At 54.6% G+C, this 11,137-nt stretch overlaps 5 protein-coding genes across 5 annotated transcripts; 2 read left to right on the forward strand and 3 right to left on the reverse strand.

The window, feature by feature from the left end:
- Window positions 1-534: 534 nt before the first annotated feature.
- VDAG_08066 (tryptophanyl-tRNA synthetase) lies at window positions 535-3,031 on the forward strand (the record flags this gene model as incomplete). The annotated part of the gene is made up of 12 exons (XM_009657443.1): window positions 535-785; window positions 880-918; window positions 974-1,151; window positions 1,223-1,265; window positions 1,320-1,371; window positions 1,423-1,438; window positions 1,520-1,550; window positions 1,733-1,865; window positions 1,934-2,004; window positions 2,067-2,095; window positions 2,239-2,522; window positions 2,609-3,031. Exons 1-12 carry the CDS (start codon window positions 675-677, stop codon window positions 3,029-3,031), a joined length of 1,410 nt encoding a protein of 469 aa, XP_009655738.1. The 5' UTR covers window positions 535-674.
- An 824-nt stretch (window positions 3,032-3,855) lies between these two features.
- On the forward strand, window positions 3,856-4,853 carry VDAG_08067 (pectate lyase B; the record flags this gene model as incomplete). Its single annotated transcript, XM_009657444.1, has 2 exons — window positions 3,856-4,338; window positions 4,425-4,853. 2 exons carry the CDS (start codon window positions 3,856-3,858, stop codon window positions 4,851-4,853), a joined length of 912 nt encoding a protein of 303 aa, XP_009655739.1.
- A 742-nt stretch (window positions 4,854-5,595) lies between these two features.
- VDAG_08068 (uncharacterized protein) lies at window positions 5,596-6,333 on the reverse strand (the record flags this gene model as incomplete). Its single annotated transcript, XM_009657445.1, has 2 exons — window positions 5,596-6,223; window positions 6,275-6,333. The coding sequence occupies 2 exons, from the start codon at window positions 6,331-6,333 to the stop codon at window positions 5,596-5,598; spliced, it is 687 nt and encodes a 228-aa protein (XP_009655740.1).
- Window positions 6,334-6,994: 661 nt separating this feature from the next.
- Window positions 6,995-8,267, reverse strand: VDAG_08069 (mannose-6-phosphate isomerase; the record flags this gene model as incomplete). The annotated part of the gene is made up of 2 exons (XM_009657446.1): window positions 6,995-7,918; window positions 7,971-8,267. The coding sequence occupies 2 exons, from the start codon at window positions 8,265-8,267 to the stop codon at window positions 6,995-6,997; spliced, it is 1,221 nt and encodes a 406-aa protein (XP_009655741.1).
- A 449-nt stretch (window positions 8,268-8,716) lies between these two features.
- VDAG_08070 (uncharacterized protein) lies at window positions 8,717-10,374 on the reverse strand (the record flags this gene model as incomplete). The annotated part of the gene is made up of 2 exons (XM_009657447.1): window positions 8,717-9,606; window positions 9,657-10,374. 2 exons carry the CDS (start codon window positions 10,372-10,374, stop codon window positions 8,717-8,719), a joined length of 1,608 nt encoding a protein of 535 aa, XP_009655742.1.
- Window positions 10,375-11,137: the final 763 nt, after the last annotated feature.

An 11,137-nucleotide genomic window follows, 5' to 3' on the forward strand; every position in this document is an offset into this window, starting at 1 on the left:
GCGTGAGCTTGACAGCCATCCGCATTGGCGACAGCATGCCACGTTTGACGTAACATACATTGGCGACATTAAAGGCCGCTGATAGTCGTTCTGTTCACAGTTAGCTGTACAATGCAGGTCATGGCGTTGCGTGTGGCGAGGATTGTGCTGGCAAGCTTCAGATTGAGGACTGATCGAAAGGGTCTTCGACGGGATTCGTCGATGCGAAGCCCGACAAACTTGCGAGCTCGAAAAATGATAACAGAAGCGTCCATTCTAGATTGGCTCGAAGAAAGGCTGTATTCCTTACTCTGTTCTCGGCGAACAGACAATCCACGACATCATAGCTCCCAACATTCTGACTGCGAGAACTCGGTGAGGGCGGGGTAATCGACTCCTGACCGAAAGCTCCTTAGTCAGCCGCGGGGTTGTTCCTGCCACTTCGCATCACCCTGCCGTTGACTCACGAATGCGGCCAGAAATTCGGACCTCTCCTCCGCGATCTTGAAAGTCCGCGACGTGTCCACCGTACCTCCTGTCCTGACTGCTTTCGGAGCGAGCTCTAGCAGGCCTTTTTGCTCAGACGTTCAGTAACGACCAAGTGTCTGGCAGCATTGACACGACTTTTGTCGCTTACGACCTCCGAGCACCCCGCCAACGCGCACGAGTATCGACCCCGCGTTGCGACCATCACCATGTCTGCCGCCCCCGAAGCTCCCGCCCAGGAGGTCCCGCCCGCCGCCGTCGGTGAGGCTTCTGCCGACTCCTCGCAGCAGAAGATCGACCCCTGGAATGTTTCTGGTGCTGTGAGTGTTCTGTGCCAGGCCATGGAGCGGGCAATCGGCCATCCGCCTAGGCCGCTGGCTCGACAAGGTGGTGAACGAGGGCTGATCTGTCCAGGTCGGCGAAGATGGCAAGATTCAGGCCATTGACTACAGGGTACTACTTTCACCGTCCTACACGATCCGATCGAGACGGCTGACGTGTAGTACAGAAACTCGTGGACGAGTTTGGCACCAAGCTCATCGACGAGGCCATGCTCGAGCGTTTCGAACGTGTCGTCGGCGTCAAGCCGCACCACCTCCTCCGACGAGGCGTTGTTTTCTCCCACCGCGACCTCGACCTGATTCTCGACCGATACGAGAAGAAGCTTCCCTTCTTCATCTACACTGGTACGCCAACAATACTGGGCAATGGTGGTCAACATAAAGTAGAATCATGTGCTGATGCAGTTTGCGTACAGGCCGTGGTCCCTCTTCTGACTCGATGCACATTGGACACGTCATGTGAGTTTCGTGTAGACTTGTAAGCGAGGTGAAAGCTGATGACTAACGTATCAGTCCCTTCACGCTCACCAAGTGGCTGTCGGATGTACTGGATGCGCCGCTTGTGGTATGTTGAGACTGGACATGCGATTCCCATGGCACGACTGACATCTTGCAGATCATGATGACGGATGGTACGTTTTGCGGCTTGACCTACACCAACGCACAGACATGTGTAGCTGCGCTTCCGTTTCTGGACTAACACGCTGCCAAAGATGAAAAGTTCCTCTTCTCCGAGAAGCGAACGTACGTTGCCAGCCGTACACCTGTTGCCGCCGAACTGGGCTAACCAGCAAAAGCGTCGAGGAAGTGAAGCAATACACCAAATCCAACGCCAAGGATATCTTGGCCATTGGCTTCAGCCCTGACAGGTTCGTGCTGTACCAGTCGGTGGACCGACCATTGAAGTCATACTGACCGGTGTTCAGGACATTCCTCTTCAACGACTACGACTACGTTGGCGGCAAGTTCTACGAGACCATTTCCAAGGTGTCCAAGAGGATCACTGTCAACACTGCCAATGCGGCTTTTGGCTTCGATGGCAGCTCCTCTATCGGCAAAGTAAGGGAACACAGGTGTTGCTGCCGAGTCTCACTAACGGTGCGCAGGTCCACTTTGCCGCCATTCAGGCCTCAGCCTCCTTCGCCCCGTCATTTCCACACATCTTCGGCACAGATGAAGCCCGCTCCAGCCAGATTCCGTACGAACCCTGACCAGCATGGTGTCCTGTTTGATGTTAATGCAGCTACTAACGCAATCCAGTTGCCTCATTCCCTGTGCTATTGACCAAGGTGAGTCCTTTTGAATGATCTTCGTCGCTATGTTTGCGTCACTCCTCACCCATATCTGCCTGTTCTTTGACCCGCACTTCCTCTGTTGATGGGCTTCGCCACTCAAGCAGCCACATGTGAGACCTCATGCTAATACTCAGAAGACCCCTACTTCCGCTTGACCAGAGACATCAGCCAGGGCCTGAAGTACGCGAAGCCCTCGCTCATCCATTCTCGGTTCCTCGACGCCCTGCAGGGACCTGGCTCCAAGATGTCGGCATCTGTCGCATCCTCTGCCATCTTCATGTTCGACACACCCAAGCAGGTCCTGTCCAAGATGAACAAGTACGCTTACAGCGGCGGACGCGAGACGGCGGAAGAGCAACGTGCGCTGGGAGCCAACCCCGATGTCGATGTCAGCTATCAATATCTTCGATTCTTCCTTGAGGTACGGGTTCACTCTCCTACGCTCTTCACACCCACTGACAGGTCATAGGATGACGAGGAGCTGGCTCAAATTGAGAAGGACTACAGGTCGGGCAAGATGATGACCGGCGAGATCAAGAAGAGGTAAGGGCTGCCCGCTCCTCAAAGAATTTTGCACCACTAACGATAGCCAGGTGTGCCGAGGAGTTGTCCAAATTCTGCACGGGCTTCCAGGAGAGGAGGGCGAAGGTGACCGATGAGACTGTCGCACAGTTCATGGCTCGCCGTCCCTTGGTCTGGCGCGGCTCAGAGGCCCTCGCCGACCTGGCTGTTAGGCCTAGAGCCGATGGCGAAGGCAAGGCCGAGGGTGAGGGAGATGGAAAGCTGACGAAGAACCAGCTCAAGAAGCTGGAGAAACAGAGGCAAATTGATGCGAAGAAGGCGGCCAAGGCCCAAGAAAAGGGTGCCAAGGATGCCGGTGTCGCTGAAGCGCCGGCCCCTGCTACCGAGGCGACACCTGCGTCGTCATAGGACTGCAAGACAATATACCATGTTCCGAAGAGGCTTTTGATGGAGAAATGGTTCCCTCGAAACATGACCGCAATTCCAACACCCCTCATGTCCATTTCGGGCTTGGCTTGCTGCTGTACTCCCGCAACTGGAAGGTCGTCAATACAAACGGCATCGCTGCCGAGGGTGTTCACATCATTACTGAATGGAGCGCGGAAGCAGCCTCATGCGCGTGTTCTGCATACGACAAGGATTACGCAACTACCCCACGAGATCCATCGCATCTACCTCGAGGCTTTGATTGGCGGCATATTATAACAGCTCGATTGTCAGCGGCAGATCGCCGACTTGGGCTGAGCGCCAGATGGCTCGGGAAAGCCTAGATGGGTGACGAGACGGCCGAACCTTGTTTCTCTCATCAATCAGGGGTGGCACATCATCTGTAAAAGGCTGTTAATTCGGACTTGGGGGCCTTTCATCGAACCTCCTGACCATCACTCATGCATATCCGATCGCTCCTGACCCTATGCCATCCCGGCCAGCCAAATCATGATGCGTGAACAACGAGGCTATCGCGCCATGAATCCTAACACTGGTGGATAATTGAAGATGCTTCACAGATTTCAAGACTCGGCAAGTCGGCATTGGAGCACGTTCGAGGTCTGGGCAGACATTGTGCGGCTCGGCATTAGTATAAAGGTCAACAGATCCACTCTGAGCCTACCTACAACTGTTTGCCACTCATCAGTCGCTATCGCGTTCTACATCACGAGCCTCTCAAAACTACGAAATCTATCACCGGCATTCTTCCAAGGCCTTATTATATCCTGTGAGCTTCTGCAAACATGTTGAACAGCAAGATCGCTCTGGCCTTGTTCGCTGCTGTCGGCACTGCAGTGGCTCAGTGTGGCAACGCTGCTGTCGACGAGCTTGTCGGCTACGGCGCTGCCACCACTGGCGGAGGCAATGCCCCGCCTGTTGTCGTGACCACATGCAGCCAGTTCACGGCGGCTCTGAAGAACAGCGGCGTTATTCACGTCAGTGGAATCATTGATGGCTGCGGCATCCTCCGTGTAGAGAACAACACCTCGGTTCTCGGCCTCGGTGCCAAATCCGGCTTGACTGGAGGTGGCCTGCGGATGTACAAGGTCGACAACATCATCCTGCGCAACCTTCATCTCAGCATGGCGCCCCGGGGCGGCGACCTTGTTGAGGCCGAGCGCAGCACCAACATCTGGATCGACCATCTCGATCTCTCCAACGCGGGCATCGTCGGCAACAAGGACTTTTACGATGGTCTGCTCGACATTAAGCGTGCCTCGGACTGGGTCACCGTCTCGTGGACCAAGTTCCACGACCACGCAAGTTTCCCTCCGCGTACATAAGTCCCCGAATGTATCTGACGGCAAATTAGTGGAAGGGCTCCCTCATCGGCCACTCGAGCGGCAACACAAAGCAGGACGCCGGCACAATGCACGTGACATACCACCACAACAGCTTCATCAACGTCAACTCGCGCCTGCCTTCCATCCGCTTCGGCACCGGCCACATCTACAGCTCGTGCTACCTCGACAACCCGACGTCGGGAGTCAACTCGCGCGAGAACGCGCAGGTCCTCGTCGAGTCGACGTACTTTGAGAACACGCGCCTCGCCATCGTCACGGACCTCGACGCCAAGCTCGAGGGCTGGGCTGTCGAGCGGGACAATGTCTACGTCAACTCGGACATTGACATTACGCAGGTGGGCAGCTTTGTGGCGCCGCCTTACAGTTATGATGTCGATGCTGCTAGCTGTGTGTGTGATTTGATCGAGAGCCAGGCTGGAACTGGAGTCGTTGGCTGATCGTCGACACGATATGATCAACTAGTCCAGCTGGGACTGTGGAGGACGAATTTGGGAGGATGTGGTGAAATATGAATTTCTTGGTGGATATTCAATTTACATCATTCATTTTCAACAAGATTCAAACCCTCTCATCATGGCAGTTGCAGTTCGTAGTATCGGCGAGAGAAAGTGAACTAGCTTGGAATGACGAGGATAGGTGCCAACAGGCTAGACATGGTCTTAGCCTGGGCCCTTAAGCCAGACTTAAAAACGCGTTTGGCGATGGCCAAAGTAATCAGAGGTAGTCTCCAGCGTATTGCACATGCTTGCCCAGGGCATTCGTACGCCTTATGGGATGTTCTCTGGCCGTAGTTGTATTCCAAATAGCCTGCATCACTTAAGCGTCAAAGTCCTCTTCTATGCCTACCCATTATCTCCGAATTTCCCACCATTGCAAGGCCCGGCGGCTCGCAAGTGTTCGAAGTGATGAGATCATTTAGTGGACTCTGTGCCTTCAAGTAGTGCCGACAGCATTAATATCTTTGCACGGCCTGAAACCTGTCAGACCAGTCAAACAAGGGATGCTTGCGGCAAGAAGTGCTGTGTTCATGCTGGTCGTTTTTACAAAAGACCGCTCCGCCTTATATCAAAGCAACTAACACAGGTCGCATCATTAGACGCCATCGCTTGCAGTGCCGAGCTACTGGAGCGTCATCTCCAACACCCACAATGTCTGACACACCATCTGCAAATATGGATTCTACAGGAACAAGAAGAACGCCATAGTCGTGACAATAGCGGCAGACACCCGGGGCACCAACGTCGCAGCAGCGCCATACTTAGCCCAGGTCTGGCAGTCGCCAAAGTCGTAATGGAAGAATGGACGTAACTTGATGCTCTTGATAGAGTGGGGAACGGACTCGCACCGGCCAGTCTCGCCAGTCTGGCAGCTGGTCTCGTACCACGGAAACTCGATAACGTCGTCTCTCTGGCAATCATTGTTCCCGCCATAGGTGTCGAGAACCCAGCGACCGTCCTTGCCTTCTTCAGACTTGCCGTCGGACGACTGGTTGCGCTGCTCGAACCAAATGACGGACCAATTCTTAGCCGGGTCGTAGTCGATTGAGTCGCTCGTGATGTACCACTCAATGCCCGGCGGTGGCAGTTTGTCCACATCAACGTAGTTGGGGTAGGTGACCCGTTCAGAAAACGTGTCGTTAAGGAATCCCATCCGCTCGTTACCTCCGAATATCTCTTCGATGTCAATGCAGGTTTCGTGCCGGGGTATCGTCTCGGTGGTCAAGGTGATGCCCCCCTGTCCGCCGCCTTCGCAGCTGTCTCCCGCATCAGAAGGGTAGAGTGTGAACGTGAAGTTGGTGCTGATGTCCCTGAGTACCTGATTAGCTAATTGCCAGTAGTGTTTTGAGATGGGAACTCACCACTGCGCGAGGGCAGACAGTGGTGCAATAGCCAGTAGAATTGTCGATGTTTGCAGCATCTTGGTAGCTCGTGGTGTAAGTATAATTACAGCCGTGGAAGACTTTATAGTTGAACCGGTTCTTTGAACAGCGGGTGAGCAACGAGGTATTGTCATAATTATAAAGAGGAGACAGTGGTAATTAAACCATGAACGGGTTGTGCCACATTGGCGTGATGCCTGGGATAGCTGACCATTCGCCTGTAGAATACAGTGTGATTGGCTTCGGGCATGATCTCAGTTGCTAATGTTTTCTTAGTGAAGGATGGCTAACAAGACGTCATATGGCACTCCACGTCCCTTGAACACAACACCAACGGCGGCCGCCTCGGGCGAAGATCTACCCCTTGCTGCGGGCGATCGCACAGGGGACATGGACCACCAAGGCCCATTCGCAACTGAGATACATAACTGGGGTGTGGACCACTTTACATGGTACGCTCTGACCGCCATCCGAATCCTTCATCCTTTTAGGACCACTGCTGGCTGCGGCACAGCGAGTGTCCACCCCAACTTTGATTGACACATCCTTGTTCCGAGGTTCAGTCATCCCATTTGGGTAGCATTCTTCGTTATGTAACGCTTCATACTGGGCGGTCAAAGCCTAAAATAGTAATTCCCTTACGGAATGGCTGGGGCTTGAGCAATGTGTGGAAGCCGCCGACTGTAATTAGAATAATACTCACACGACCGTCGTGAACACTTGCAACCCCCCTTTGCTTTGCCATTTCACCTCGACTTCCGGCGCAATGAAAAAGATGAATCCTTCCTTCACATCAAACCTCTGGCCATTGCCTTCGAGGACGCCCTCGCCCTTGGTAACAATCGCAACGCCAGGTCCTTGACCCTTTGAAATGACCTCCTTATCGGCTTCCTGCAAGTTCGTCAAGAGCATGTCAAATTCCCTGAGCGGGGGCCCGTAAAGGAGCGTCTTGCGATTCGCGCCGCGCTCGCTTCGCTTCGGTGTAAGCACCACATCCGACGGGCGGTGCACAGCAAAGGTCAATGCATCACTAAACAAGTCGACATTGTCCCGATCGCCCTTGGGACAGAAGCCCGTGTTGAGCACATTGTTGCTCCGTGCCATGCACTCCACAATGTCGCCGGAGAGGTAGGCGTGGATGCCGTCGGCCGGGATGAACAACGCCTCGCCGGCCTTGAGCTTCATAAAGTTCATGCAGACGACCGCCACGAGGATGCCGGGATCCTGCGCGCCAAAGTCCCGCTTTAGCCGGGGCAGCAGGTCGAAGATGTACTTGTTCTCGCCGAGGTCGTCGCGTGAGAGCTGCGCCAGGGCGTCTTGTGCCGCAATGACCTTGTCGTCGTCCGCGAGGAGAATGGCGCGCGTAGCCTCGCGCAGAGTTGACTGCGTCCACGGAGAGGTGGCGTTGGGTATGAAGGCGCGGAGGGCCGGGATGTTGAAAAGCGGCGCAATCAGCTTTGTCGGCTTCCAGCCGGCGAAGACCTCAAAATCAGATAGTGCGATAGCGATCTCGGGCTTGTGATTGGGGTCGGTGAACTTTTGGGGGTCATCTCTGTGGAGCTTGGCCGCCAGTTCCTTGTTCGGGTGTATCTGCAGGGGAAGGGCTTTGGCGATAGAGAGAATCTTTGGAAGTCAGGATGAGTTTGCCTAAGACAGAGGGGGGGGCAAGTCTTACTTTGGGGAGGTAGGGCAGTTGGCTGTCGAGTTCGTTGTTGACCTTATCCCCCAATAAAGTCTTCTTATTCTTTTGCAGGACATCTGCTAGAAGCTCTCCAGTAGAGAGAACACGGGCAGGAAAGTCTGGGTAGTCGCCGAACCACATCTCTGAGTAATATTGATCATCGTCAATCTTGAAATCTGTGCTCGGTGTGTTGGCGCAAAGGCGGGCGGCGAGGGAGTCTTTTCCCTTTTTGCCCCAATCGTAATTGTTACATGTGCCGCTAAGCTGGAAGATGCGGTCTGTGGACGACATGACGAGCGGCTTTGGATGGAAAAATGCGGAATACAAAAGTGGCCGGCTGAATGAAAGTTCGTGGTACTGTTGGATAGTCTCTGGGAGAGGATGTTCGGATGAATCTTGACGATGGCTTTCTCTAGCAGCAGCATGAGCTGTTAAATGTCCACGCAACCTTCAAGAAGCCTGCTTGTTTTCGCGCGATCATTATTTTCCTACTTCACGTCAGACTCCGTCATTGACGTCTGGGCAGCGCCAGCCGGCTCGGGAACCAGTTACCCAGTCTCGGCGGGGCCGGCCCCACAGCACTGGAGCCGGACCGGACTTTACTCTCCGGGCCACTCATCGGCAGACGCTGTCAAGTCGGGCAGCGACTGAGGCACGCCTAGTACCTGGTGCGAAATCATGATGACGGAATAAAAATTACATTAAGAACTAAGATATCTCATCTCATGGCCTCCATCTTATTAGAAGCTGTAGCAAACATCCCACAATGGCACCCTGACATTGTACAGATCCCGCTGCCAGAACTTGGTCGCGAACGCCGAAACGTTAAAGTAAAAGTCCGATGCAAACTCGACACCATTCGTTTCGGCGCACACGAGACCGTCCTTGGGAACCTCGAAGCCCGCGTCAATCTGCGCACCTGTGCCTCCGACCCAGGCATCCTGTTCACCGCGCAGCTTAAACTTGTTGGCAATGCCAGGCGAAGCAGTGACACCACTAGACAGGTCGACGAGGCCACCAAGGAGCTTGAAGGCCAGCTGGACGGTAACATCGGCACCAACGTCGAGGCGCACATCGGCAGCCTGGGAGATGTTGGCGTAGCTGTTGTATTGAGGCTCCCAGCCAGAAGTGCCGGACTTGGAGCCGTCGAGAAGGTCGACATGCACGTTGCCGGCGGGTATGTTGACGTCGACACCAGCGTGGAGACCGACGGCCGCGGTGGCCTCGACATCAAGAGCGAGGCCAAAGGCAATGCCTGGGCCGAGAGAGACGATGCTGGGGACCTCGACGAGAGACCACGCTAGAACGTCCGGTGAGTAGCGGATGGTCTCGGCAAAGGATGCTCTGATTTCGGCCGATACAGCGGCGGAGGAAGCAAAGTTGGCATCGAGATCAAAGTAGAGGTGCTCAAGGCGGAACCTCCAGAAGTTGTACTTGAGGTATCCGGAGAAGGTGATGGTGGACTGGAACCAGGCCTCCTCGGCAGTGACGTCAATGTACTGCCCGTCAGAGAAGAGCACAGTGTTCTCAGGCAGACCCTCTGCGAAGCTAAGCGAGACGCTGGGGTCCAGAACGAGACGGCGGGTCAGAGATGCAGCAGGAAGAGACGTGAAAGCCATCTCGCAAGATTCTGAAAAGGTGTCAGCAGCATTTCACGATACAAGGAAGCAGTTCACTGACCTGCGATGCTGGCGAGCTCCTTCCTGGATGCCTTAACAGTGACAGCCAGCTTTTCAGCATTGGATGACACGCCGGACGCGAGGAAGAAGCCGCGCTCAAGGGCTGCGTTGCAGTTACCCATGTGGTTGGTGATGAGGACAAATGCCTCATCATCGCTCCAGTCCTTGACAGCCTCGTTGAAGCCTTCAAGATTCTCAAACAAAACTGTCACTGTAAGGTTGTTGCAGATGACGTTGCTGATAGAGTCAATCTGTTCCAGAACGACAGTAGGGTTATTCATGGTCAGGTTCATGCCGATGGAGCCCGGCTCCTCCTCGTCCGAGGACGAATAGTAGAGCGAAACATTCTGCGCAGGCACGATGTTGATGGGGTCACTGCGGTCGATACCTGGAGCCGAGCAGGGGCCAAAAGTGTGCGTTGTGTTATCAGGGTGAGTGTCGGGCTTGGGTGGCTCAACAAAAGGACCCTCAGTCGGGAAATTGGTAGGCTTGGTCGGTACAGTATGCGCAGTTGCCGTGGGCTTGACGTTAAGTTTGGAGATAATAGGCGTGGGAGTAGACAACAAGGAAGACTGAGTCGATTGGGGATCGGGCATCTCAACCACGATATAAGTAACCCTTTGGGTCTCCGGCGAACACTGGCAGTCCTCGGCTCGGACCAGACTGCTGGAGACAAGGAGAACGGCGGCCAAAAGCCATGAAAAGGCGAAGCGCGTCATCGTCAGCCCGAAGAAAAAGATGTAAAATGAATGTGTTGCTTGGGAAAGAAGAAAAGAAGGACAGGACGCTCACGATGGAGAGCTGGTGTTCAGAGAGTGACGACAAGACGACCGCGACTGGTGCCGGGTTGTAATCATTGTCGCAAAGGTGCCGGCACGGCGGGAGCTTAGATATAAGAGACAATGGGACAAGGACCAGTGCCGAGACATGTCAACGCCATGGGGGGAACTATTGGCGGCAACCATCGCGAGCACCTGCAGGGCTGGCTGTCGGCCGAAGGGCCGAGGCGATAACGGCGCGATCAGATCCTCACTTGCGCTTTCGAGATGGTTCATTTTCCTCGGGCCACCTCTGTGGTGCCGTTGGACTATCAAGCCACCGGCCTAGGCTCGATTAATGAGGTGACGCGTGTTTCCAGCGAATGAGAGTACGTGATGGCTCGCTATGGCCCGCCATGGTGGTAGGGCACCTTCAGGTGAGCGTGCCGAATGGGCGGCTTGGAAGGCAAGTAGGGGATGACATCCGAATGAGGGTGGGTTATTGGACCCTTTTCGTTCAGATCATCGCAGGGATGTAGGGTTCGTCATGCTATTGTCCCCCAGTATATGGACTAATCGGGCGGCAGGTCATGGGTGCATCAGAAGGCCTTCACTGCACATGAATCGCGTATCGCATGTGACAGGAATCGGGAGGTAAGTAAGGGCGGACACTGATATGGTATGCGGGGTCGTCGGCCACCAAGATTTGCTGTCGAACAAGTAA

The sequence above is a fragment of the Verticillium dahliae genome, genomic scaffold (assembly GCF_000150675.1).
Source record: "Verticillium dahliae VdLs.17 supercont1.19 genomic scaffold, whole genome shotgun sequence".
NCBI classification, from domain to species: domain Eukaryota; kingdom Fungi; phylum Ascomycota; class Sordariomycetes; order Glomerellales; family Plectosphaerellaceae; genus Verticillium; species Verticillium dahliae.